This window comes from Trachemys scripta, chromosome 12 (assembly GCF_013100865.1).
Source record: "Trachemys scripta elegans isolate TJP31775 chromosome 12, CAS_Tse_1.0, whole genome shotgun sequence".
Classification (NCBI taxonomy): Eukaryota; Metazoa; Chordata; order Testudines; family Emydidae; genus Trachemys; species Trachemys scripta.
The window spans coordinates 18,906,239-18,934,195 of record NC_048309.1 but is presented as its reverse complement, the minus strand read 5'-3'; the positions used below and the strand labels follow the sequence as shown (position 1 = coordinate 18,934,195).

The 27,957-nt window shown below is 45.3% G+C and overlaps 1 protein-coding gene across 1 annotated transcript; it reads right to left on the bottom strand.

Moving 5' to 3' along the window:
* Positions 1–27,823, bottom strand: LOC117885881 (thyrotropin-releasing hormone receptor-like). Its single transcript, XM_034787408.1, has 2 exons — positions 26,946–27,823; positions 1–2,303 (listed from the first exon to the last, which is right to left on the bottom strand). The coding sequence occupies exons 1-2, from the start codon at positions 27,750–27,752 to the stop codon at positions 1,923–1,925; spliced, it is 1,188 nt and encodes a 395-aa protein (XP_034643299.1). The 5' UTR covers positions 27,753–27,823; the 3' UTR covers positions 1–1,922.
* Positions 27,824–27,957: the final 134 nt, after the last annotated feature.

The following is a 27,957-nucleotide window of genomic DNA, read 5'->3' as shown; positions in this document are numbered from 1 at the left end:
ACCTGCAGAGTTGTATGACAGATTGTCTCATTATAGAAGAGGAAAACAGCTGGAATTGTTGTCATGAATATCTGGAGTGGCACTTGGGCTACTTTTAATGTGACGTCATTAATCATGGCACAGTTTCTATTATACCTTGCATGTGCCTACCACTGTTTTTGAGACCTTTACACCTGATGATTTTGTGTGGTGGCAGCTGTTCTGCTCTAAGCTGCATGTTAATCTTATCATTAACCTCTGCTTAGTGCCACAAAATATTAAGATTAGAGAAAAATTGTCTCCTGTAAGATGTGTCTTTTACTTGCTCCTTTGGTACAATTTTCACATGCTGTAGCCATGGTAATTCTATCCAGTTCTCTTTGTAGAATCCAATTGACGCTGTGATTTAAAATCAGTTAGCAGAACTCCCAGTGATAACAATAATGAGAAAGATGGTTCCTAAAGACCCACATACGTTAATGACAGGCCAGCTGTTAGCGCATGAAGTACATTTGTCCATAAATTCCCAAACAAACATTCCTATAGTATGCATCTGAAACAACAATTTGCATTTTTTAAACATTTTCTTTGCCTTATAATTATTTTGGACTAGTTAAATAAAAGACAGTATAATGTATATACACACACACAGCCACATATCAGACCAAAAACAAATATATGCTGTATAGTCCTCAGACAGGTCAGAATGAAGTGCAGGTTTGGTCCTCAGAACAGTTCTCTTCTGTAGGTGTACAGCTGGATAGCTGCACAGTTGTGCTCTAGATGTACTGTACAGTCCCTTTCTAATTTGAGGATATGGAGCTGTAAGATGCCACACAGTGACGAAACAATCTCTAATGTATGGTGAGAGTCTGACAAAGTCTCTGTCACTCACCAGGATTACCAATGGCTGCCATTTATTTTATGGAGCAAAATCTTCCCTAGGAATTCCCAGGATTCAGAATGTTCCTTTTAATCATGTGCAATCTTCTGTGCTTTTTGATCTAGTCTAAATAATATCTTACAAGTATGGGACATGCTCCACTGGATGGTTTCACTAAACTGTACAATTCTGAATATCCATTTATCTTCTTAGAGCGTAACGACAATTAGAAACAATAATATTATACATTTACATAGTACCATTAATCACGAAGGGTCCCATGCCACTTTACAAACTTTTACAAATTATTTATGGTACCTAACACAATCATTTTGCTTGCCACTGAAATGCAGCCACCTCTGGGATAGAGTGTGGTAGCTGTTCAACAGTACACAACAATACCACACTATAGGTTATAGCAGAACAGAAAAGGAAGAGTACGGTATGCAATTGTAGATACCGGAGAGACTTTAAGTAGGAAGAATAAAATTTTCCAAATTGGAATTTGGCCAGGACAATGGAGCTGACACCTCTCCTATTATTGAAAGCCCTATGGGATCTTCATTTAATGACTTCAAGTGGCCTGGGTCTCAGTTCTATGTCCCACCAGAAAGATGACACTTCAGCAACACAGTGCCCCTTACTACTGCTTGGGAGGCATTGGTTCAGAGAAAAGATATCCTACTGAAGACCCTGTACAACCACCTTCAGCACCTGGATTTTCTTAGGTTTCCTATGTAAGCCCTGACTAGGCCCAACAAATAAAAATATTTGTGCATAACAGGAAATGTAATTGCACCACCACATTAACTACAGACCATGTAAAATGCTGTCAAAAGTCTAACACACAATACTGATTGTGAATAAATTAGCATTCAGGAAAAGCAAATTAATTTGCCCTCTAGGAATCTATTTAATTAAATGTCCTAGAGAGCTCTTAAATTAATCTTGTTGTGTGCTCTCTGCATATGGCAGAAACAATTTTCAATAGGACGTTCCAGACAGTGTAAAATACAACCACGTACTTCCCAAAGTCTATGTTGTTTCATGGTCACCACGTTTATCTATAAAGTTTACTTTTCTTCACTGTTGCGGGGAAACCATTTAGATCTTCTTGTTCTGTGACGTCATGATCGGAGTCCTCATGGGAATAGTCCTTCATGACGCTATAGTACACCGGAACATTGTATTGGGTGGGGTTCTCAGTCCTTTTCTGTTCACATTTGCATAATTTTTTGAAGGCTGCTCTAAATTTCTGAGACATCAGGTTGTAAATGATGGGGTTGATGGCACTATTCAGGTAAATGCACATCCTACAGAACAGGAGGAACCAGATGTTGAGGTAAGGAGGGTCCAGGAAGGAGTTCACCACCACCAATGTGCGATACGGCATCCACAGCAGGGCAAAGAGGATCACTACCACAGCCAACATCTTGGTCACCTGTTGAGTTGTGAGGGACAAAAAATAAATAGCTGATGTTACACCTCTTCCAACAGGACCTTACCACTTTTGAAACTGCAGAGGGCCAACTCAGGGTCTGTGCATCACTTAAGTCCCATTTAAGGCTTCAAAATAAGGCTAAGCGGGGCATAAATCTTGGCAACCCCTCTGGAGGGGCCAATTTCACTCCTGTGAGCACATTTTATATAAATAACACACTTAAATAACAGGTCTCCCATCATCATTCAAGACACTTAAACCCCCATTGGGAACAATCATTCATTGGCTGGGAGATGAGCTGGATAGAAAGGACTGAAGAGGTCAGAATTTCTGACTGGATGCAATTTTGAAAATTGCTTGGGACAACAAAAAAAATCAAGGGGAAAACTATCCTGTATGCTAGGGCAGAATCCCAAGCAGCATTTGGTGCAGGAAGCATTAAAATTACTTCTCAGATATTTAAATGATTCTTTTGGACTCTGTTGACTTTCCGCTCAATTTAAACATTTCAGAGGCAAGTGATTCTGCCAGTAACCGGTATTAGAGCACCCAGACTCCAGCATGAATTCCAGATCTGTTCCAAGAGCAATTTTTTTGCACAGAGTAGCTAGTGAATATCATTAAAATCTGAAGCATCTGCAAAGTTCTATATTGGCACATTAGGAAAAGGACGTGATGAGACTTCAGAAATGAGCTGCAGTTCCTCTCTGCTGCACTCCAGAATTTTTTTAAAAAATGCATTTCTCTTATATTGATGTTCTACAATAATCCGAATCAGGCAGTTGCAAACAGCCATTTCTATGAGTGATTATATTCCTTTCAGCACATATTTACTGAATACACATGCTTTTCAGAATGCCTTATATACGTTAGTGGGAGTATGACATGCATATTAAGAGGCTAGGCACCCCTAAATGCCCAAAAGGGAGTAGTTCAGTAATTATGCTTTTCTGCAGGAAGATAGACATTTTTGTCAAGGTCTGGCCCCCCGGTTCTCTTGAAGTATGGTTTTCAGTTGGTTACAGGGTACCATACCCTAGAACGCTCTCTGTGGAGCTGAGAATGGTGACATGTCACATTGTAAAGCCTGGAACAAGAAAGGAATCACTACCAAGCCTGGAAGCCAGAGTACAGTACAGTGGTGACACAGGGACACGTCCCAGCATGAGATAGTGTGATGATGCTATGAATTACTGTATCACAGCTAAGAACCCAATGGACCAGTTATTATGTCTTACTCCTTCTGGGAAATACACGTGAAGGATTGCAGTATATGTGAAGTTACCCATATCTGACACAGTTCTACCATGGAAATCCTTACTAACAAGGAATAGGATGGCTCAGGGGATAATAGTGTCTCATAGATTTCTGGTTCCAATCTATCCCATCTAGCACCAAATGCCATGCTAATGAGCAATTTTTAGAAATACTCAGAAATAAGTTGGTAGTGACCAGCAGTCATTATAGTCTGACGGTTGGCTTGGTGCCCCACAGGAAATCCATTGGGGTCCATCCAGTTCCAGTTATAACCAACTGTCATAACTGGTACCACTGTCTCAGCTAAAAGGATTAGGAATGACTGGGCCATGGAGATTGAACCATCTTCTGCTCAATAAAGGGTGTGTATTCATGTCAATGCTGAGGCACATTCAGGGGGCAGTATGATGGAGTCCCACATTGCTGTAATCTGTGCTATCAGTGATCTAGGTTGGGAGAATTTTAGTCCCCAGAGCTGTCAAACCAGTACAGTAAAGGATAGATTTCCTTACCAACCCCCCACATGTGGTACTTAAAATGCACTGTATCAGTGTGACTATATACAGATGTTATATGTTAGTAATATAACATTCAACAAATCTGTTAAGGTCACTATAATTGAAAGACAGTTTTCTAAAATATTTTCTATTTACCACAGCTGGAGATGGAAGATGTATGAGGTCTCGAAGATGAGGATGGGTTTTACACTATTCCAAATGATGAAGATGGTAACCTTGATGGTTAAGCTTTGCAGGTACCAACTGGGATGTTGCTATTGATAATGACAATGAAGGTGATGAACCTGATGCTAAAGATTTGTAATGGATACAAAAAAAAATTATATATGAACATAAGAAATATTGTTATAGTAATTAACTGAGAGAAACTGCTCAACATGATGGAGGCCAACACACCACCTGGAAAAGCAGCACAGATAATCAGCCAGTTTTGTGCACAGAACAAAGTCAGTAGGGAGACACAGACTAGAGGGACAGCTCACAAGAAGACACTTGTATTCTTTTAGGAAGAGAGAGGGCCAGCTCCTCAGCTGGTGTAAAGTGGTGTTGCTCCAAGTAAATGGAGCTATGCCAAGGATCTGACCCAGAATGTCTAGCAATCGTCTCTCTGTACATCTGTAAGGTCTGAATACTTCCTCCTGAGTCACTGCACATTTACCTGTTTGTCAAGTTTGCAAAGAGGATTGCTTTTTGCTGTGTATTGGTACTGCTGAGGTTTGATTCTGTACGAGAACTTGAACTTGTTCACCTTGGACAAAGCTGTAACAATCAATTGAAACCTACAGCAAGAGGCAACCAAGTGTCTGTTTTAAGTGACCCTGAGTACAAATTCATTCAACCTTTAGTTCACCTCTACTACACTATTTATTTAGCTTGGTCTCCTGGGTGGTTAAAGCAGACTTGGATGTATATTCATTTGATCTAAGCAGGCTGCAAGCATCCTTGTCCTGTCTGAACAGGAACTCCATTAAGGCCCTGGCTGTCCTCTGGGATAAGCAGAAAATTCAGTATTAGAGATTTGGGGCTTAGTCCAAAAACTACTGAAATTAATGGGACACTTTTCATTGGCTTAGTGGGCTTTGGATTGAGCCTATGCAAAATAGCTGCCTGAGAGTGTGCCCCAGAAACCTTCGCTAGCCCGCCTAGGCATACTGGGCATTGAGCACAGACATTCCTTCCTAAGGTGATGAGTTATCAGATTCCGAATGGCATACAATAATCCCTTTCATTTACATACTCCGAATATAAACTCTGGCATGTTTAGCTGAACTCTCTGGTGGACTTCACTTCCCGCTGGGGGACCGGAGCTTCATTTAAACCTCTACAATGACTTTTTTTCTTTGATTATTTGTAATTCTCTTCTTCTTTGGTTTGAAGCACCATCATGTTTGTGAAGGGTGACCTGTTCATTCACGAGCACCAGTACAGGTCACTAATAAAGAGGGAATGTTCCCAATATGATGGAAATTAACATCTGGTTACCGATGGTTTCTCAAGCAGTGGGAAATTAGGATGGAAGGAACCACTGGTCCAGTTGCCTTTTTACCAGAACAACCCCTCCACACACTCCTTTTTCAGCAGGTGCTTATAGACATGCTAGGAGTCCTCAGTACTCACTCATTCACTCTAGTTTTACCTGACTTAACATTCACAGCTTCAACTCATTCCTATAGGACCTGATTCCATGTCACAATAACTCTGTGATCAAAAAAACTCTTCCTGATCTCCAATCTGAATCTACCCTTCCTCAATTTTTGGTCAAGTCCAGTAATTTTACCTTTGTCACACCACATATAGCTAGTGCTGATTTAACTTTGAGAAGAATTTTGTTACCTTTATTAAATCATTTTTGGTGTGACTTTTCCCACACACTGAGCACACTGATCTGTCTTTCATCATAGGACACTGCATCCCGACCCCCCAATAAGTCTGGCAGCAGTTCTGAAAGACGTTCTCTAAGATGTAAATGTCCTTAGTCAATTGGTACTGGTCACAATGGAGACCTAAGCAAAGCTGCATCTAATGGAATACATATCTCCCTTGACTGCAATATCATTTCCTTCAGGTCTCTCACAAGCCCACTTCCATTCCAGCATCACTGAGAATGAAAAGGTCCTATGTCATAGCAGTGCATGACTGACAGGAATCTTTTGCTGTCGTCTTCTGTTGGATACTCCAGGTCTCCCAAGGCAATGACTTACCTCATGCTGACCTGGTGAAGGGTGACTACAGAACACAGTGAGTGACCATCCTTTCTTTCTGACTGTAATGAAATAATTGATGTACTGTAAGTACTGCATGTTGGGTAAGGTGGTTAAATGGGGAATCTAAATAGAATTGTTAAGCAAGAGAGAATTTATGAAGGTTAGGTATACAATTAATAATATGTCATGACTAGCAAGGGTTATCTGAATGGTTTTAGTGACAAATGTCCTCTGTGACTTTGAGCATGTTGCATCCCAGATATAACCATCTCCAGTTGCTAAAAATAATTCTATTCCATTGTGGACCAGACATTTGCTGTTGGAGATTCCAGTTACAACAGCTGTCTGTTTTGGTGGATGTGCAGCTCTGCCCGGTACTGTGGGCCTGATTCCCCACTTCACGGACAGGCTGTGTCATTGGCACCAGTGCAAAGTGGGTCTCAGATGCTACCCTTCTGATCTGGTAGCATTTTGCAATGCTTTGCACTGCCTTTATGTAAGCAGAGTCAGGATGAGCTCTACCCTGACATCTGGTGGTGAATTATGGCGAGTGTGGAAAAGAACTCCAGGGGCTGATCTTGTTTGCATAGGCACACCCACTCGCCTGGCATGAAACCACAGCAACTCAAAGTGGTTACTTTGGCTGGTGTGGGATCCCCAGTTTCTCTGTTATTGGGGCAGGAAGAATAAAGTTTTGTTACCCTGATTCTGTGAATCAAGGCCAGTGGAACTGTTGTATGGCAGAAGGACTGAGTGAGTCATTCACCATTACCTAGGAAGCATTTGCTTGTCAAGGGGCATGGGTTACAAAACCCAGTGAATTGAGAGAGGTTGGGGGCAGGTATTGGTACCTGGTGGTGTGGGTCCCTTTTGTGGGCCTGAAACACCAATTGCACCTCCTCCTCTCTCCACTGTCGAATGTCAGAGCTAACTTTGATTCTCTTAGGAGTCTAGTTACAGGCTGCTGAGCTGAGTTCACTTTGGGCCAATAGTGCACCAGCACTGGGGCTCCCCTACTAAGAACTGAAATCACTAAGAGCTGAAATCACAAAAGAGCTAAAGCTATTTAAGAGCTGAGATCACTGAGGCTGTGTTAACTAGTGGGGGAGCCTGAAGCTATTTGCTAAGCTAACTTAGCTTAGCGGAGGTGAGCGGAGCGGCTGGAGGAGCAGCTAGCAGAGCCTTGTGGGAGCTGCCCACGGGACGACTGGAGCGGAGCGGAGCGGAGCGGCGCGGCTCGGCTCAGCTCACAGGTCGGTGAGCGGAGCGGAGCAGAGCAGCGCGGCTCACAGGTCGGTGAGCGGAGCGGAGCAGCTGCCAGAGCAGTTCGTGGGACGGCAGGAGTGGGACTGCGGGTGGAATGGAGCAGTTCGTGGTGAAGGCTGCGGTGGAACCCCACGGAGAAGCAGCCGGTTGGCCTCGGATCACGTAAGGTGCCCCTTAACACCCTGCTCACCCCCCCCTTTGAACTCTGGGGCTGCACTGATCATGGACAGAGACTTTGGGGGGTTGTCGGACTTTTGGGACTTTTGTGATTCTTGGGTTGCTGGACCCAAGAGACTTTGGGATTGGTGGACTTTTGGGACTTTGGTGATTCTTGGGTCGCTGGTTTCAAGAACCAATGGGAGAGGACATGGCCCAATTTGCTGGGGTGGGTCTTCGCTCATGGTTTGGTCTAAGAACTCTAGTTCTGGTGTTTTTCCAATTTAATGCTGATGTTGTTTACCTCATGTTATTAAACATTTTCTGTTACACTCAGACTCCGTGCTTGCGAGAGGGGAAGTATTGCCTCGTAGAGGCGCCCAGGGGGTGGTATGTAATTGTCCCAGGTCACTGGGTGGGGGCTCGAGCCGGTTTTGCATTGTGTTATTGAAACGGAACCCCTAGATACAGAACCCGGCCCTTGTTGCTGCCAACTTAGATGGGCAGAAGGGTTACATTTAGGTGACTATTAGGTGCAGGGTAACAGAGAACCATGTTGGTCTCCTGCCTATCCACATAGAAGCAAAGCAGTTACTTAGGCCTGGTCTACACTACGACTTTAATTCGGATTTATCAGCTTTAATTCGAATTAACCCTGTAACCGTCCACACAACGACGCCATTTAATTCGATGTAAAGGGCCCTTTAAATCGATTTCTGTACTCCACCCCAACGAGCGGAGTAGCGCCAAAATCGATTTTAGCAATTCGAATTAGGGTTAGTGTGGCCGCAATTCGATGGTATTGGCCTCCGGGAGCTATCCCACAGTGCATCATTGTGACCGCTCTGGACAGCAATCCGAACTCGGATGCACTGGCCAGGTAGACAGGAAAAGCCCCGTGAACATTTGAACTTCATTTCCTGTTTGCCCAGCGTGGAGAGCACAGGTGACCACAGATACCTCATCAGCACAGGTAACCATGCAGGCTGATAATCGAAAAAGAGCACCAGCATGGACCGTGAGGGAGGTACTGGATCTGATCGCTGTATGGGGAGAGGATTCAGTGCTTGCAGAACTTCGTTCTAAAAGACGAAATGCAAAAACTTTTGAAAAAATCTCCAAGGGCATGATGGAGAGAGGCCACAATAGGGACTCTGAGCAGTGCCGCGTGAAGGTCAAGGAGCTCAGACAAGCCTATCAAAAAACAAAGGAGGCAAACGGTCGCTCCGGGTCAGAGCCACGGACATGCCGCTACTACGCCGAGCTGCATGCAATTCTAGGGGGGGCTGCCACCACTACCCCACCTTTGTTCGTGGATTCTGGGTCGGGGATAGTCTCGACGCCTGAGGATTCTGCCGAGGGGGTAGAGGAGGAGGAGGAGGAGGATGAGCTTGCAGAGAGCACACAGCACTCCATTCTCCCCAACAGCCAGGATCTTTTTATCACCCTGACTGAAGTACCCTCCCAAGCCTCCCAAGCCAGTACCCAAGACTCTGACCCCATGGAAGGGACCTCAGGTGAGTTTACCTTTTAAAATATAAAACTTGTTTTAAAAGCAAACGGTTTTTTAATGATTACTTTGCCTGACTTTGCATTCGCGGTCAGTTCAGCTACTGGAAAAGTCTGTAGCTACTGGAAAAGTCTGTTAACGTGTATGGGGATGGAGCGGAAATCCTCCAGGGACATCTCCATGAAGCTCTCCTGGAGGTACTCCGAAAGCCTTGCCGGAAGGTTTCTGGGCAGTGCATCCTTATTCCCTCCTCCATGGTAGGACACTTGACCACGCCATGCTTGCAGCAAGTAATCTGGTATCATTGCCTGACAAAGCCTGGCAGCGTATGGTCCCGGTGTTTGCTGGCATTCAAGCAACATCCGTTCTTTATCTTGTTGTGTAATCCTCAGGAGAGTGATATCACTCCTGGTAACCTGGTTGAAATACGGGAACTTAATTAAGGGGACAGAGGTGGCCGTTCCTACTGGGCTGTTTGCCTGTGGCGGAAAATAAATCCTTCCCTGCAGTTAGTTTTTCGCGTTTGGCTAGCAGGGATCTTCCCTGTTACCAGCCACGCGGTGGGGGGAGGGTACTGTGATCATCCCAGAGAATTCATGGCTACTTGCCTGAAGGGGCCCAGACAAGCACCACCACACTGCCCCCCCCCCAACTGGCTGAGATTGGCCAGGCTTCTGCAGCACTCTACAAGCTATGCTTGGTATGTTGGAAAGCACGGACGGCGCTGAAGCTTACCATGGCCGCATGCAAGCCGAATTCTGTTGCCCAGACCTGTGATTGATCTCTAGCAGCAAAGCCACAGGCACTCAGCATTAAGAGGCAAAATGCGACCTTGCACAGAAATCACATGTGCTATGTAATGTGAACAGTGTTGGTCACCGTGAAAGAGTATAAGCATTGTTCTGCAAAATGTAGCTTTTAAAACAATTCTCTCTTTTTTCCCCTCCCTACAGCAGCTGCAAATTCCTCAAGCCTCCCTCCTCCATCCCGAAGGTTATCACAGATAAGGCGTCGTAAGAAGAAGACGCGGGAGGACATGTTTTCTGAAATTATGCAATCCAGCAGGAGTGACAGAGCTCATCTGAATGAGTGGAAGGAAACAGTTTCAAAGTATAGGAAAGAAGTCAGTGAACGTGAGGACAGGAGGGACCAACGTGAGGAGAGGAGGGACCAACGTGAGGAGAGGAGAGACGATCGAGATGAGAGATGGCGGCAGGAAGACCAGAGGATGAAGGATGCAACGCTGGGGCTGCTCCGGCGTCTGGTGGAGGTTCAGGAACGGCTGCTGGAAAACAGACTGCCGCTTCAGCCCCTGTTCCACCCTCCCCCCTCCCCATGTTCCGTATCCTCCTCACCCAGACGTGTAAGAACGCGGGGGGGGAGGCTCCGTACACCTTCCCATTCCACCCCAGTAGACAGCCCAAGCAAAAGGCTGTCATTTTTTTAACCTTTTCTTTGTGGCTTTTTCCTTCCCAGCAATCCTCCTCCCAAATACCACCCGGGTTCCCTCCCTCTTTTTCTAATCTATTAATAAAGAATAAATGATTTTTAAATGATAGTGACTTTATTTGGTTTGAAAGAAAGCTGGGGGAAGGGGCAGGGTGGGTTCCTTACAGAAAATCAGTCAGTAAAGGGGGAGGGTATTCATGAAGGAGAAACAAACAGATATTTCACACGGTAGCCTGGCCAGCCATGAAACTGGTTTTCAAAGCTTCTCTGATGCACAGCGCTTCATGGTGTGATCTTCTAATCGCCCTGGTGTCTGGCTGCGCGTAATCAGCAGCCAGGCAATTTGCCTCAGCCTCCCACCCCGCCATAAAGGTCTCCCCCTTACTTTCACAGAGATTGTGGAGCACACAGCAAGCAGAAATAACAATGGGGAGATTTCTTTGGCTGAGGTCAGAGCGAGTCAATAATGAACGCCAGCGGCCTTTTAAACGGCCAAATGCACATTCTACCACCATTCTGCACTTGCTTAGCCTGTAGTTAAACAGCTCCTGACTCCTGTCCAGGCTGCCTGTGTATGGCTTCATAAGCCATGGCATTAAGGGGTAGGCTGGGTCCCCAAGAATAACTATGGGCATTTCAACATCCCCAACGGTTATTTTCTGGTCCGGAAAGTAAGTCCCTTGCTGCAGCCCTTTAAACAGAGTAGTGTTCCTGAAGACGCGAGCGTCATGAACCCTTCCCGCCCAGCCCGCGTTGATGTTGGTGAAACGTCCCTTGTGATCCACAAGTGCTTGCAGCACCATTGAAAAGTACCCCTTGCGGTTTATGTACTCGGTGGCTTGGTGCTCCGGTGCCAAGATAGGGATATGGGTTCCGTCTATTGCCCCACCACAGTTAGGGAATCCCATTGCAGCAAAACCATCCACTATAGCCTGCACATTTCCCAGAGTCACTAACTTTCGTAGCAGCACCTGAGTGATTGCTTTGGCTACTTGCATCACAGCAGCCCCCACAGTAGATTTGCCCACTCCAAATTGATTCCCGACTGACCGGTAGCTGTCTGGCGTTGCAAGCTTCCACAGGGCTATCGCCACGCGCTTCTCAACTGTGAGGGCTGCTCTCATCTTGGTATTCTGGCGTTTCAGGGCAGGGGACAGCAAGTCACAAAGTTCCATGAAAGTGCCCTTACGCATGCGAAAGTTCCGCAGCCACTGGGAATCGTCCCAGACCTGCAACACTATGCGGTCCCACCAGTCTGTGCTTGTTTCCCGGGCCCAGAATCGGCGTTCCATGGATAGAATCTGCCCCATTAACAACATGATCTCCAAAGCACCGGGGCCTGTGGTTTCACTGAATTCTGTATCCGTGTCTGTGTCCATGTCCTCATCATGCTGCCGCCGCCGCTGCCTCCTCTCCTCGTTTTTCTGGTCCTGGCTGAGCATAAACTCCACGAGAACGCGCGAGGTGTTTGCAATATTCATGAGTGCTGTCTTGACCTCAGCGGGCTCCATGCTTGCCGTGGTATGGAGTCTGCAGTGTTCACCCACCCAAGAAAAAAGGCGCGAAAATGGTTGTCTGCCGTCCGTTGCTTTCATGCAGGGAGGGAGGGAGGGAGGAAGTGAGACTGTACCCAGAACCACCTGCGACGATGTTTTTTGTCCCATCAGGCACTGGGATCTTAACCCACAATCCCAATGGGCGCGGGAGACTGCGGGAACTATGGGATAGCTATGGATTTGCTACCCACAGTGCAACGGTGCAGAAATCGACGCTAGCCCCGGTACTTGGACGCACACCACCGAATTACTGTGCTAGTGTGGCCGCACTCATTTCGACTTTATACAACCTGTATCTCAAATCCGAATTATCTAAATTCGGATTAATCCCGTAGTGTAGACATACCCTTAGGCTGCTCCCTCGTCCTCCTGAGGAAAAATTAGATTACAAAGAATCACTAGTTCACTGCTTACTAATAAAGGAGGGAGGGGGGCTGGGGAGACACCAGTGGAATCATCGGAGAGGACGTCAAAGTTACCCGCTTTTCCAGCCTAACAGGGGAAGCGAGAATCTGTTCCTATAGTGACCACAAAGTACAAGGCTGTAGTAAATGGAGCTACCCTGCCAAGTACAAGAAGACATGCCAAAGTGAGAAGGGGCATCAGCACCCTCGAAGGCTTTCTTGCCTTCTAAGGGCTCCTCACTGTATTTCAATGAAAAAACAGCCCAAGCAGCTGTGTGGGGTAGGTGTGTACATGTGGCCCCGGAGGCATGTTTGTAAAGATTCATCCCCACTTGAGGGCCCTAAATGATATTTAAAACACACACAGCTTAAAGCATAAGCGGGAACATTAGCCCCCAGGGGAGACAGCTGTTGGTATCTGCTAAAGGACACTGAGGAATCTCGGTGTAAAAGCTGTTCTTTGTTACAGCCTCTTCCCCAGCAAAGGTGCTTGCCCCCGCCCTGGCAGGAGAAGGCTGGGGAGCCATGGCAGTGCAGGCAGCGAGATCAGCAGGGGTCTCTAGGGAGCTGGGCTAGCAGCAGCTTCAAAAGTCTTGCAAAATGATTATTGTGTCAGATCTCAGATCAAGTGGGAAGAGTGAGTCAGGGGCAGACAGAGAGGGAGAGATCAAATAAAACGTCTGATGAGTTAGGTCCTTTTTTATTCAACCGGCTCGGCTTCCAGACACTCCACTGGACATCCGGCTGAAGCCAAAGGCACTAAGTTTTGTGGATAAAGATTTCTGCCCAGGCGCCTTTCCCTCACAGATCTTAGGCATTCGCTAGCATCTTGGGTTTTGTTTTATTATTTCAAGAATAAAAGATGCTGGGCAATTAAAAGCTAGAGCTGAGAGAGAGCGAAATGAACAGTTCCGGGTTTGTTTGCATGTCACCCTTCTGATCCCACCTGCTCATTCTTAACGATAGCTCACAGCGTAAGTTATAACTGCTCCACAGAAGACATTCAGATGAAAGTCAGCTCCCTGCCTCTGAGGGGAAGAATCTCAGTTACAGAATCAGCTCCTTGTGCAGGGCTGGAGCCTGGACTCTAGGACCCAGAGTTCATGCTCCAGCCCAAGCCTGAATGCCTACACCACAATTAAACAGCCCCTTTGCCTGAGCCCCATGAGCCCAAGTCAGCTGGCATGGGCCAGCCAGCCGCAGGTGTCTAATTCCAGTATAGACACCCCCCGACACACTCTGTGGTTTATCTTACAGCAGCTTACAGGTTTCATACACTTTGCATTAGTGAAATAAATGAGCATGCAAAGCCATTTAAAAGTGTTGAGGGGAAATGTAAAGGGTCTCAGAAATGGGAACAAATACTTATAGCTGTCTCCAAGCGCTCAGCTTACTGACCCTGATCATAGGGCTAGAAGGGACCGCAAGCGTCATCTTCTAGTCTAGCCCCCTGCCAGGTTGCAGGATGTGTTGTGTCTAACCATCCAAGACAGATAGCTATCCAGCCTCCTTTTGAAAGCCTCCAGTGAAGGAGCTTCCACCACTTCCCTGGGGGTCTGTCCCATTGTCCTAATTTTCTTATAGTTAGGAAGTTTTTCCTAAGATTTAATCTAAATCTGCTATGCTGTAGTTTGAACCCATTGCCTCTTGTCCTGCCCCCTGTGGCAAGAGAGAACAACTTTTCTCCATCTTTTTTATGGCAGCCTCTCAAGTATTTGAAGACCACTATAATGTCCCCCCTTAATCTCTTTTCCAAACTAAACATACCCAGTTCCTCCAACCTTTGCTCATATGGCTTGCATTCCATCCCTTTGATCATCTTTGTCAATCGCCTCTGGATCTTTTCCAGTTTTTCTACATCTTTTCTATATACTGGTGACCAAAATTGGGCACAGTACTCCAGCTGAGTAGAGAGGTACTATCACCTCCCATGACTTGCATGCTATGCCTCTGTTAATGCAACCTACAGTTGCATTTGCTTTTTTTGCAACAGCATCATATTGCTGACTCATGTTGAGGTTGTGATCCACCGCAACTCCCAGATCCTTCTCAGCAATGCTGCTGCCAAGCATTGTCCCCCATTCTGTATTTGTGCATTTGTTTTTTCTTCTCTAAGTGTAGCACCTTACATGTGTATTGTTGAATCTCATTTTATTGTCTATAGCCCAGTTCTCCAGTTTATCAAGATCCCTCTGAATTTTAGCTCTTTGCTCCAAAGTGTTGGCAATCCCTCCCCCCCCCCCCAACTTTATCTTATCTGCAGATCTGATCAGTATGATCTCTATTCCAACATCCAGGTCATTAATAAAGATGTTAAACAACGCCAGACCCAGAATGCCTGTGGAACCCCACTTGAGACCTCCCTCCAATCTGACATCATTCCATTAATAGTTTCTCTTTGTTTGCAGTTGTTTAACCAATTATGTATTCATTTAATTGTAGCTCTGCCAAGCCCACATTTCTCTAACTTACTTAACAGAATGCCATGTGGGACTGTGTCAAAAGCCTTGCTGAAGTTCAGGTATATTATGTCCACCGCATTCCCCCTATCCACCAAACCCGTTACCCTATCAAAGAAGGAAATCTAGTTGGTTGGCATGATTTGTTCGTAGTAAATCCATGCTGGCTGCTAATGATTACACCAGGGCGTGGGACTGCCTGTGTGTGGGACGCAGCTTTCTTCTCAGAAGTCTCTCTCAATAAATGCCTTCTGCATCTCTGTCTTCATCCCCGTTCCCCTAACAAGGTTTTTCTCAGTGTGAGGCGCTAGTTTCATTACAGGCAGCTCCACACGGAAAAGTCACAAATGGAACCAACCCACAAGTCTCTCAATAAAGCCCAAACTCGGCAAAGGGAAGTCTTTCAAAGCAGTTAAACAAACACACAAGCCATAACAGCTAACTCTAACTTCGTGGAGCAATGAGAGTTGTTTGCTGTAATGAGCACAACCACCTCCATCAGTATCTCTTTCAAGACTGTGCCGTGAGAAGGGGGACGGAATGAGCTACCCTGGAAAGCTCTGGGCGTGAAGTCAGTTTTAATCCACAGAACAACTTTTCTCTAAGCCAAGACCCTCATGATGAGAGTGACACCTCGTGTTGCAATACGTTTTTGGGGGGCTTTCATCCTCCATCACTGTGAATGCATTTCCATTGGGTCTGAGTTCACCGCTCCCACCATACAGAGCTTACTGGAGTTACAGTTTAGTCATTTAGGAGATGCCTGCTGTTTTGCAATCCCACTCAGTATCTCCATCCCCGCTTCTTACATCTGGCCTCAGTGAATTCCTTAGGCTGTATGCTTTCTATCACCCCTTCCATCTGCTACCGTCTCACCTTAGGCCGCTGCTTCTGAGTCCCTGCTGCTGTTCTCCAGTTTCCACACCCTCTCACTTCCCCTTGGACACCTTCTCCCCTGCCTTATTTTTGTCCTACCATTCCAATACACCTTCAGCCCCGCTTCATGTGGTCGTTCCTCTAGCCTCTTAGTCCTGGCCACAATGATTTAAAGAACATCTCTGCTGCCCACTGGTGGTCATTTATTATCAGATAAAATCATGTTACATTTTAATTTACCAGGCATTTATCTCTAAGCACATTGTTTCCAACACAGACCTTGCAAAATAGCCTCCCTTATGAGAGTCACACTAATCCCTGCTCTGTGTCTGTGGATTCCACACAGATCATCTTAGGCAAATGAGCTTGTTCACACATTACATTTGAAAAACTAACCAATTGCACCACTTGAACCACTCAGACATGTGCAGCCTAAACTGGCTGGAACACATATCCTCCCTTGCTCCTCCCCTCCCAGGTTTCATAGATTTTAAAGCCAGAAGGGACCATTATGATCATTTTATCTGACCTCCTGTTTAAAGGTGGCCAGGGGATCTCACCCTATAATTTCTGCATCAAGCCCAAAATTTCTGTATGAGCTACATCTCTTTCAGAAAGATATCCATTCTTGATTTAAAGATTTCAAGTTTCCCTAAGTATGCTCCAAATGGTTTTTTAACTCCACTATTCATAATTCATAGATTAATAGCGATAAAGGCAGACAAGACCATTAGATCATCTAGTATTACCATCTGCACATCACAGGCCATTAAATTTCACCCCATAACTGCTGTATGGAGCCCAATAACTTGTTTGACTAACGCATTACTTGTGTTTTGCTGGAGCATATCTCCCAGAAAAGCATCCAGTCCTGACTTGAAGACATCAAGAGATGGAGAATTCACCACTTCTTTTGGTAGTTTGTTCCAATGGTTAATCACTATCACTGTTAAAAACTTGTGCCTAATTTCTAATTTGATTTTGTCTGGTTTTATCTTTAGTAGCTGGTATTTTCTCCCTGTGAAGATACTTATAGACTGTAATCAAGTCATTGCTCAATCTTCTTTTTGAAAGGCTAAACAAATTGAGCTCTTTAAGTCCCTGACTGTCAGGCATTTTCTCCAGCCCCCAAATAATTTTTGTGGCTATTTTCTGCACCCTCCCCACTTTTTCAACATCCTTTTTAAAATACGGACACCAGAACTGGACGCAGTATTCCAGGATCAGTCTCACCAGAGCCATACATAGAGGTAAAATCATCTCCCTACTTCTGTTCACTACCCTGCTGTTTGTGAATCCAAGGATCGCATGAGCACTCTTGGCCTCAGCATCACGCTGGGAGTTCATGCTACGTTGCTTGTGCACTATCCCCCCCAAGCCCTTCTCAGAGTCACTACTTTCTAGCATACAGTCCCCCATTCTGTAGGTATGGCCTGCATGCCTTGTTCCTACATGTATAACTGCATTGGGCTGTATTAAAACACATTTTGTTTGAATGGGCCCAAGTTAACATGTGATCCAGATTGCTCTGTCTGATTGCCTTGTCCTCATCCTTTACTACTATGCATATCTTTGTGTCATCTGAAAGTTTTAGAGCAGTGATTTTGTATTTACTGCCAGATCTCTGATGAAAAGATGTATCTTATTTCTGGTCTGAATCTGTCTAGCTTGTTCCGTTTCCATCCACTGGACTGCTGCAAGATCAAATAGTTGGGGCATGTTGTATCTGCTCCTGTCTGTCATGGTAGTCACATAGGCCCTAATCCTGCCAATGCTTACACACACGAATAGGCCCATAAATAGATAAGTTCATGGAGGATAGGTCCATCAATGGCTATTCACCAAGATGGGCAGGGATGGTGTCCTTAGCCTCTGTTTGCCAGAGGCTGGGAGTGGGCAGCAGAGGATGGATCACTTGGTGATTGCCTGATACGTTCATTCCCTCTGGGGCACCTGGCATTGGCTGCTGTCAGAAAACAGGATACTGGGCTAGATGGACCGTTGGTACGACCCAGTATGGCCATTCTTATGTTCTTTAATGCAAACATCCATGAGTGTTTGCAGGATCCAGGTCTTAGAAAGTAAGCTCCTCAGAGCAGGGATCTGCCTTCTATTTGTTTCCTGTGAGATGCCCAGCATACCTGTGAACAGTAGGAGATAACAGATATAATAATATTTATTGCTATGTTAGCACCACCTGCAGAAGCACATTTGTATTTGAAAATCTGCTGATTTCTAGTTGCCTCCCTTGTGTTTGTACCTACTTGGCAATTGTGCTTTTTAACAAGCTCTAGTACTGAAGCAGAGAAGTCGCATCATTAGCATGTCTACTGTTTTATTTAATCCTAGTATTTACCATTTCAGATAAGACACCTCTCCCCATGTCTTTTATTATAATAGCAGCATCTGGTGCTATTCAAAATTTCTGACACAAATGACAAGGTAGCTTTCTGAAGGCCACCAGGAATATTTTCTGTGACATTTTCAAAAAGCTGTCCGGGCTTCTGAATGGCAGAAGGCAAATAATCCACACCACCAACAAATGATTCATAAGCAAATGAGCCTTTCACAGGTTTGGAACCAGTATCACTTGTGAAGCAGCATTCTATGGTGCTATTCAAGAGACGCAAGTTCCTAAAGCCATCTGGGTTGTCTTGTGGTTGGAAAGAGATGGAATGTCACCTGACATATCTCAGTGCTAGTGATTCAACCTATTCCATAGAAAAGGGGCCTGGAGACTGGGTTCTTGAGGCTAAGCCAAGGCTAGATGCCATGTCATGCTAGTCCAGTCACTTCTTGATAGCAACACAATTATTAGGGATGGAACAGACCTGTTGGGTGGAGTCCATCTCCTTGCCATGGGCAAGATCAGCCATTACTGCACTACCCTAAGGGGCAAATCCAGCCTCAGTTTGAAGAACTCCAGTAGTGGGAGCTTCAGTAATGTTCCTTGGGAGAGTTTCCCACAGACCAATGCAATTACCTGTTCGTGCAGTCGAGCTTGCATTTTCTTTTATACCGTTTCATGCCCCCATTTCTTGTTATTCCCTTGTTCCCCACCTCTCCCCTCCCCACCCCCAGCAATTCCTCCCCTCCTTTAAGAACAATTATCTTCAGATTCAGTCTAACCTGAACTCCTTCGTTAGCAGCCTGTTATGAGTTAAGCATGAGGGAGGCTGCACCTGTAAGTCCGGGAGAAGGCACATAATTTCTTTTAAGGATGTACACAATTACAAGTCAGATTTGGAGCCTCGAGAGAAATTAAGAGAGACACCCCCCCACAATAATGTAAGCTCCTCGTAGCATATCAGAATAGGCTAGTATCCCTTTAAGTAGTTTGAGGGCCTTCTTGTGGCCCTCACCAATGTCTGCTTTGAGAAGCCACCAGAACAGCATTGTGTTGAGACTTGCATGTTGTAACCATGGTTATTTCTACCTATCTTAGACACCTATCTAGCCCCCATTACTGTAATATCTGAGCACCTCACAATCTAATGTATTTTAGCCTCACAACACCCCTTTGATGCAGGGCAGTGCTGTTATCCCCATTGTACAGATGGGGAAATGAGGCACAGAGAAGCTAAGTGACTTGCCCCAGCTCACACAGAATGTCTGTGGCAGAGCAGGAACTTGACCCTCGGTCTCCTAAGTCGCAGTCTAGGGCCCTAACCACTGGATCATCCTTCTCTCCATGTAGTTCCTTCATATTATGTTTTTTGTGTAAAGAGCAAGAGACACAAAAATATCCCTATTGCTTCAGGCAACTTTTCACCAAGCTCTGCCTAGGCGCCTCACCTCACTTTTCCTCGTAGGAGGTTCTTCCCTTCAGTTCCTTCATTATCTTTGTTGCCCTTCTCTGGACCTTTTCCAGTTGCTGTCTTTTCCACAGTCAGATATGCCCCAAACTGTCCAAGTGATTCCAAGGGTTTGATCCTGATCATTGAAATCAGTGGGAATTTTGTCTCTGATTTCAATTAGAAGCAAGACTGAGCTGCAAATGCAGCCCCACCAGCCCTGCTCAAAGAGGGACTGTTACAGCATTGCCAATGCCAATTGTTCAAAAATCACTTCGGGCCCTGAAATAGCATCAAGGTTAGTTTAAAAGTCATGAAATTTTAAAAAGTAATATATTTTGGGGGGAAGGGAGGTTATTTGCCTTCAGGTGTCTGAGCCTTTAGGATGCAGTTGTTTCACATTTTCAGACTTTTCTCCACAACCATGAGGGCTAGAAACTTATTTTTTAGAAGTGCAAACTAAGATTCTCACATAATCACCTGATTGTAAGAGCCGAGGCCTTATGAAAAACATCAAATATCACGAGACTTGCAATAAAATTGCACGCACTGGCAGCACTGGTGTTACCCCTCCGTCACATACTTTGATGCCTCTGCTTAGACAACTCTATATGCACTGGCTTAGCAACCAGATTCCATTGCAGGGAACCAGTTATCATACAGTGCTACACCTGGCTCTTCTTTAAGCTCCTTTCTTCCATCCACTACTTCTGTATTAGGGTTCTCCTTATTAATATTTTGCATTTTTCCAAATGGAAGCCTAGTTATTAATTATCTATCCATTTCCCCAATTTCAGCTCTGTCTGTGTCTTCTCCCTGCTGTATCTCAGGGTTTTATACTGCTGTCCTTCACCATACTACCTGAGCTCCGTTTGCTCAATATCTCCTTGCTCAATATCACCTGCAAATGTAATCCAGGTGCTCCTTCCTCCTCCAGATCACTTAGCAAGGTGTAAACAAAGCTGGCCCCAACAATGAACTAGATACCTTCATCTCCTCACAAGTAGATGGAGTACCATGAATCACCACAGTTTATGAATGATCTATTAGCTGTTCTTCAATCCAGTTCACAGAATTTGCATCTAGATCAAATTTATCCAGTTAGTTTTCAGATGGCATTGTTAGATGCACTACTAAAGCCCAGATTTATGATACTCAGAGCACTCTTTCTGTTTAATCCTTCTGCAGCTGCATCAAAATAGCTGTGATTTATCTGGCGTGATTTTGGTGCATAGATAAGTTACTGCTAAGGATAACAGCACACAGTTAAATCGCTTCACAATGACTCTAGTGGGTAAAGGGACGGGGGGTTGAACTCCTGGTTTCTATTCCTGGCTCTTTCTTTCACTCGGTATGTGAAACTGGGCAAGCCACTTAAGCTTCTCTGTGACTCAAATTAGCCATGTATAAAATGGGTGTGATGATCCTTTCATACATCACGTGGGTTTGTGACACTTATTTCAAGTAGGTGTAGAGCACTTTGAGATCTTTGGATGAGGAGTATACAAATAGGTAGGAAAAAGGCAGTGGAATTTTGATCCCTTTATTGTTGTAGAAGAAAAACTGGTACTTGAAAACATATGCTGCGATTCAAGGAAAAGCTGACTGCCCATTTAATTTCACCTCATATCACCTGTCTCATACCAGTAAGTACAATGTGAAACACCTACTAAGCAGCACTTACATTCAAATTACATGGCAGCCTCTTCCCTGGTACCCCACAAAGATTATTGCCTTCCAGACAGGAGCCTGATTACTTTGTTTCTGCTATGGGGACCTGATCCTTTTCCCATTGAAGCTAATGATGAAACTCCCATTCATTTCAGTAGTGCAGAATCAGGACCTAAGTGAATTAGGATTATAAACACACATGTTTCAGGGCTTAAGCAAAACTAACTAGTGGAGGTTAAGAAGAAACTTCCCCTGGGAGGAAGTTATTCCATGACTGCCTATAGTATGGTTTCTTGCACTTTCCTCATAAGCTTGGGTGCCAACAACTGTTGAAGACATGATACTGGACTAGGTGGACCACTGCTCTGATCCAGTATGGCATTTCCTATGTAGATTCCTATGAAGTGGGAAGTTGCATATCAATTAAGCCTAGAGGCATAATTTCTTATCCTACTGATTGAACTCGGAATGTTGATGAGTATTTACGCTAGAGACTCGTTTTCTGAGTGCTGAATGGACCTCAAAAGTTGTTGAGTTCAGGTTTGGTGCAGATAAGTCTCCAGAAATGTGTGCACTTCTCAGTATTCTCTGTACCATGTGGGTCTGCAGACCTGGGTTGACAAGCTTGGGTGAACAAGATTTTGCATGAGATTTGAGGGCACTTCTGTCCACACATGAAACTACTGTGAGAATAGCCTTGCCTCTGATAATTCTGACCCTATCTGGGAAGCAGAAAAAACAAAAGTATCACCTCAAAACCTTAATGATTCCATTTGAGTTTAGTCCTAAAAATCAGTGAAGGTTTTTTCAGAGAAATTGGGCTTACCCTACTATTGAAGTGCAGCCACCTTTGGGGTGGAACATAGCAACTGTTAACAGTGCACAACAATACAAATGTTTGGATCAGGAAGTGAAGAAGAATTCTGGATCCAGCTGAAATTGCCTGAGCAATGCAGAGAGCGGAAACTCAGCCATGACATTCAGATTAGCGCCCTTATTCTGATGAAAGGGGATCTTTAATGACCATAAGCTTTGGCTTTATGTCTCACCTTTAAGACTGTGGTTACTAATACATTTCTGAAGCAGGCATTAATGAGTCTGTAGTGCCTAACTAGAAGGCTTGTCAGACAGTTGTTTGATAACTGAGCTAATAGTGTAGCTAGCCTGCTTCCTCTCCATCAGTGTCTCTTTAAACAGACCCCTTCCAAACGCTGTTTGTCTGGACTCAGCAGGACGCATCTAACAAAGTGCATCAGGAATCCACGTGAAATACAATGTTCTGCAAGCCATGGCATAAGAAAATGTTTCCACACTCAGAGCCTCCTGAATATATCTGTCTTCTCTCCTTTTCCATGATAAACAGAACCATCTGTGAGAAAATGGCACAGAAAACATTCTGAGGTTGATTGTGTCCTTTACACAAACAAGCATCTGGAAATAAATTATCACAAAACCTGCATCCTTTCTCACTCCTGAGATGTGCCCTTATGCAATGCAGGACAGAGAGAGATTAGCAGAACAATCAGAGCCAGCTGTGTTATATATTCTTGCCTGTACCAAACTTTCAGATACAGAAGAGGCATTTCCACTGCCTCCCCACAGAATGTTTTTCACCCTTACAGGGCTACACAGCCCATCTTCTCAGTAGTCTCTTCCATAAGGAAGGCTTTGCCACTGGGGCACCTGTAGAGTATTAGCTTTACTGTTTACTTACAAACCTCACTTCTTCTAGGGACTGGAGTCAGCCATGGAAATCTCTCATCCTTGTACTGACTCTACTTAATTGTAAGATCACGACCTAGGCTGGTGTGATGGCAGGAACTCCTAGTCAATGTGATATAGAGCACATAAGTATTTGGGGTTCAGGTATATTGAACACAGTTCACAGCCAGAAGCTTGAAATGGGGGTTTCTGGCATGTCTTCCCAGTTAGTATTTTTCCTCTAAGCTATTTTAGGTGGTATTTATAGCATCCCAGAAATATAGGGCTGGAAGGGACTTTAAGAGATCATCTAGTTCAGCCCCCTGCACTGAGGCAGGACCAAGGAAACTTAGACCATCCCTGGCAGGGGTTTGTCCAACCTGTTCTTAAAAGCTTCCAATGATGGAGATTCCACAACCTAGATAGGAAGTTTTTCCTAATATTTAACCTAAATCTCCCTTGCTGCAGATTAAGCCCATTACTTCTTGTCCTACCTTCAGTGGACATGGAGAAGAATTGATCGCTGTCCTCTTTATAACAGCCATTAACAAATTTGAAGACTCTTACGATGTCCCTACTCGGTCTTCTTTTCTCAAGACTAAACATGCCCAGCTTTTTTAATCTTTCCTCAGAGATCAGGTTTTCTAAACCTGATATCATTTTTGTTGCTCTCCTCTGAACTATATCCAGTATGCCCCATCTTTCCTAAGGTGTGGCACCCAGAATTGGACACCGTACTCCAGCGGAGGCCTCACCAGTATTGAGCAGAGCAGAACAATTACCTCCTGTGTCTTATATACGACATTCCTGTTAGTACGCCCCAGAACTACATTAGCCTTTTTTGCACTGCATCACACTGTGAACTCATATTCAATTTGTGATCCACTATAACTCACATATCCTTTTCAGCAGTACTACCAGCTAGCCAATTGTTCCCCATTTTATAGCTGAGATTCAATTTTTTTTCCTTCCTAAGTGTCGTACTTTGCATTTGTCTTTTTTGAATTTCATCTTGTTGATTTCAGACAATTCTCTAATTTGTCAAGGTTGTTTTGAACTCTAATCCTATCCTCCAAAATGTTTCCAACCCCTCCTAGCTTGGTCTCATCGCAAATTTTAAAAGCATACTCTCCACTCCATTATCCAAGGCATTAATAAAAATATTGAATGGTATCGCATCCAGGACAGACCCTTGTGTGACCCCGCTTGATATGTTCTCCCAGTTGGACTGTGAACCATTAATAACTTCTCTTTGAGAATGGTCTTTCAGCCAGTTGTACACCCACCTTATTGTAATATAACCTACAACATATTTCCCTAGTTTGCTTCTGAGAATGTCCTGTGGGACTGCATCAAAAGCCTTACTAAAAACAAGGCATATCGTGTCTACAGCTTCTCCCCATCCACTTGGCAATAACCTTTACAATACATGGTACGCTCTTTAGGGAAAGGACTGTCATTTATGATGCATGTACATCACCTAGCGCAGTAGGGTTCTAACGTGATTAGGGCCTCTAGATGCTACTGCAATATAAATGTTACTAATAAATAATAATATGCATGTTAGCTCATTGTCTTCTGAAATCCTCCAAAGCCCATTGAATGGGAAGCTGTAATGATCCCAAATATTATGCTGGATGCAATCAAACATGCTAATAATCCTGTCGTCCTCATTGAGAGAGGCTCCCAATAGTATGTGTGCATTACATAAATTTACTCTCTGCCAGGTGAATGATTCACACCCACTGGAGACTCTCACATGCATCCAAAAAAAAAATTAAAAACAAAAAAAGGCAAAGAAAAGCTGGAGGATAATACCACAAAACAATATTTAGCTTGCTGACTCTGGCCTGATAATCTCATCTGTCTCTGTCTCCTCTCCGCCACTCTGTGTGAACTGTAATAAATGTATTAAGCTCTAAGCAATTTGTTGTTAAAAACTGGATGGCTCTCAGCTAAATATTAATGGGAAGGTTTTCTACTACAGAGACCCATTGGATAGTGGAAGAATCTAATGTGGGGAAAGTAGTGGGAGCAAGAAGCATGAGTACATTTAAGACAAAGTTTGGCATTGACATAAATGACTTGGATATTCCATTTGAGAACTTCTCATTCTGCTTGACTTCTGTGGAGCTGCTCCCAATTTACAGCATAAAAAGTGGGAGGAGAAGCGAGACCCTATAGTTCTCTCCAGCCTTCACAGCAGCCTTGATTTTAACATATGAAAATGGCCCCTGTCAAATTTAACAAGACGATGACAGAAAAGTTAGAAGAAAAAAGTAGGTTTTCAAATTCTTTCACAATTGTAATTTTCTGAAAATGGAACTAGAGTCGGCAAAGGAAGAGAGACATTTTCAGCTGCAGCAGCTAATGAACTGCAGAGAGATGCACGCACTTGAGCTGTGTGTGTGCCTGAGAGGCATACACACAGCTTATTGTCTCCTTCCCACATCTTATTATCCTCTTGCTGATGTCCCCCTAATATGGCTGCAGATCTTATGTATTCTCCCACTTGGTCCTTCCCAACTGCATTTTGTGGCAGTTATCCTACTGCCTCCAATGCTTACCCCAGCTCTGCTGACAGTGGTTTCTTCTACGGAGGCAAAGAATGAGGAAAGACCTTTAAAGTGATCTTTGGACCATGCAGTAAACCTGAACACGACGTTCTGGCTGTCAGTCACAGGGCAGTGAAGCTCGAGCTGCATTTGGAAGGTACCTTCCTGCTCACTGTCTCCCAGGAGACCATCTCTCTCTGGAGACAGAGAGACCAATATTTCCAAAGTTTATTTCCCACCATAATCTTTCTGGGGTCCCACTAAGTTGGCTCACTTGATAGTCCATGCAGCTTCATAATTCAGATGGAGCCCGAGGGAGGCAGTGCAATCCAGACATGAGCAGGGGGTTGAACTAGATGACCTCCTGAGGTCCCTTCCAACCCTGACATTCTATGATTCTATGACTAGGAACCAGGAGATGCATGTTCTTTTCCTGCTTCTGCCACTGACTTGCCATGTGACCTTCGGCCCTACTCTTCATCTCTCTGTCCCAACCCCAGAACCCCTGTTTTAAAAGAACTCAGCCTTTTCTCAGCTTTCACTCCTTTTCTCCTCTTACCCCTGACGATTTCATTACACAGGGAAGGGAAAGAAAACCCGGAAATAGCAATAAAGGCAATAGCACGATTCCTCTGCTCAGCTCCATTCCCCTCACACAACCTCACTGTCTGCTGTGAGGGGGTCGATCACTCCTTTAAATCCAAGAACCTTTGGGCTCTGTGGGGAAGCCTGCCAACTTTGGGGGGTGTTTCAGGAGAAAAGGATCCCTAAGAACCCATCAGGTGTAACTGAATAGATGGCGTTCCAGGGCCCCTGTCAAGCCAGGGATCAGAGTCGCACTTCTAAGAGATTTTGCCCCACAGAGAAGGTCTTTGCTGCCAACCCCCAGAGTAAGACAACTCCACAGGCTTTTCTGTTTAGAGAGATGATGACTTTCTAAGCAGCCATCAGATGGGTTCCTTTAATGCATCCTGACCATAACGGGGGACCGGGGGTAATGCACTAACTCGCCTATACCCATTCCAGGATGTCACCATGCCAACCATCTATAAACACCAAGAAAAAAATGCCACTCTGGGAATTGGTCTTTCTTTATAACGCACGAGAGACAGAGAGTGAACACTTTTTTAGGAACACAGGAACACCACTTCTCTCATACCTCCAGTCCCTGCCCCACCCCACCTGTCTCATACCCCCCACCCTCCCAATGCCACCCCCTCTCAGGTGCAGCAGGAGGGGGGCAGCAGACTGGCTTTCAGGCTGTACCTGTTTCCTGGAGCTCAGAGCCCCCTTGTTGCCCTGGCAGGAGAGCTTCATGGAGCTGGAGCTGGGCGGCTTGCCCTGGTGCATGGAGCTGAGCCTGCCGGGGTCCTGGGGGGTGGCAGACAGAGGGCTCATGAAGAGGATACGGGCAATGAGGCCGTACAGGACAGTGGCCAGCCCCAGTGGGATGACATAGAAGATGGTGAAGTCCAGGAAGTAGATGGGCAGGTATAGGTTCCTAGAGACCCTGTAGCCACAGCTGACCTGTGCCCCGTCTGAGAAGGTAGCCTGGGCAGTATCCACCAGGAAGAACCACATCATGCAGTAGAGGGAGGTGAAGAGCCAGACGCAAGCGATGATGCGCTTGGCTCGGGCCACGGTGCAGAGCAGCTGCGCTTTGATGGAGTGGCAGATGGCGATGTAGCGCTCCACCGTGAAGGCAGTGATGGAGCACGCGGAGATGTTGATGCCCAGGTACTGCAGATAGGTGATGCACAGGCAGCCGGCATAGCCGTAAACCCAGGAGGCCACCACCTCCGATATGTTGGGCAGCCCCGCCGCCAGCAGCACGATCAGGTCCGCCACGGCCAGGCTCACCAGGTAGCAGTTGGTGGGGGTCACCATGTGTTTGGTGCGCAGCACCACCAGTACCACCATGATGTTCCCTGCGATGCCCACCCCGCAGATCAGCAGCACCAGCAGGATGGTCACCACCTGCAGCTCCATGGGGTGCTGGGGCATCTTCCCTAGCGTCTGGTTGACGCTGCTGTTGCCCAGAGGGGGTCCAAAGGCCAAGGTCTTGTTCTCCATGGGGCCTTGCTTGGGAGATCTGCTGCTGGTCCCACGGGCTCCCCAGATGCTCTCACCAGTTCCCCGGCTGCACTTCAGGGATCCTGAGCAAGGAAAGACAGGGAAAGTCAGTTGGTTCAAAGGAACCGCCCTGGTCTCTCCCTTGCACTCCCCATCAGGAGATCACCCTCCCCACAGTTACCTCCGGCATCTTCCCCCAAAACAC

Excerpts from the sequence above, each read along its gene's own strand:
- LOC117885881 (XM_034787408.1), bottom strand. The coding sequence starts at position 27,752 with ATGGAGAACAAGACCTTGGCCTTTGGACCCCCTCTGGGCAACAGCAGC. Across the intron at positions 2,304-26,945 it reads CTCTGAGCTCCAGGAAACAG|GTGACCAAGATGTTGGCTGT; the intron begins GTACAGCCTGAA and ends ACAACTCAACAG.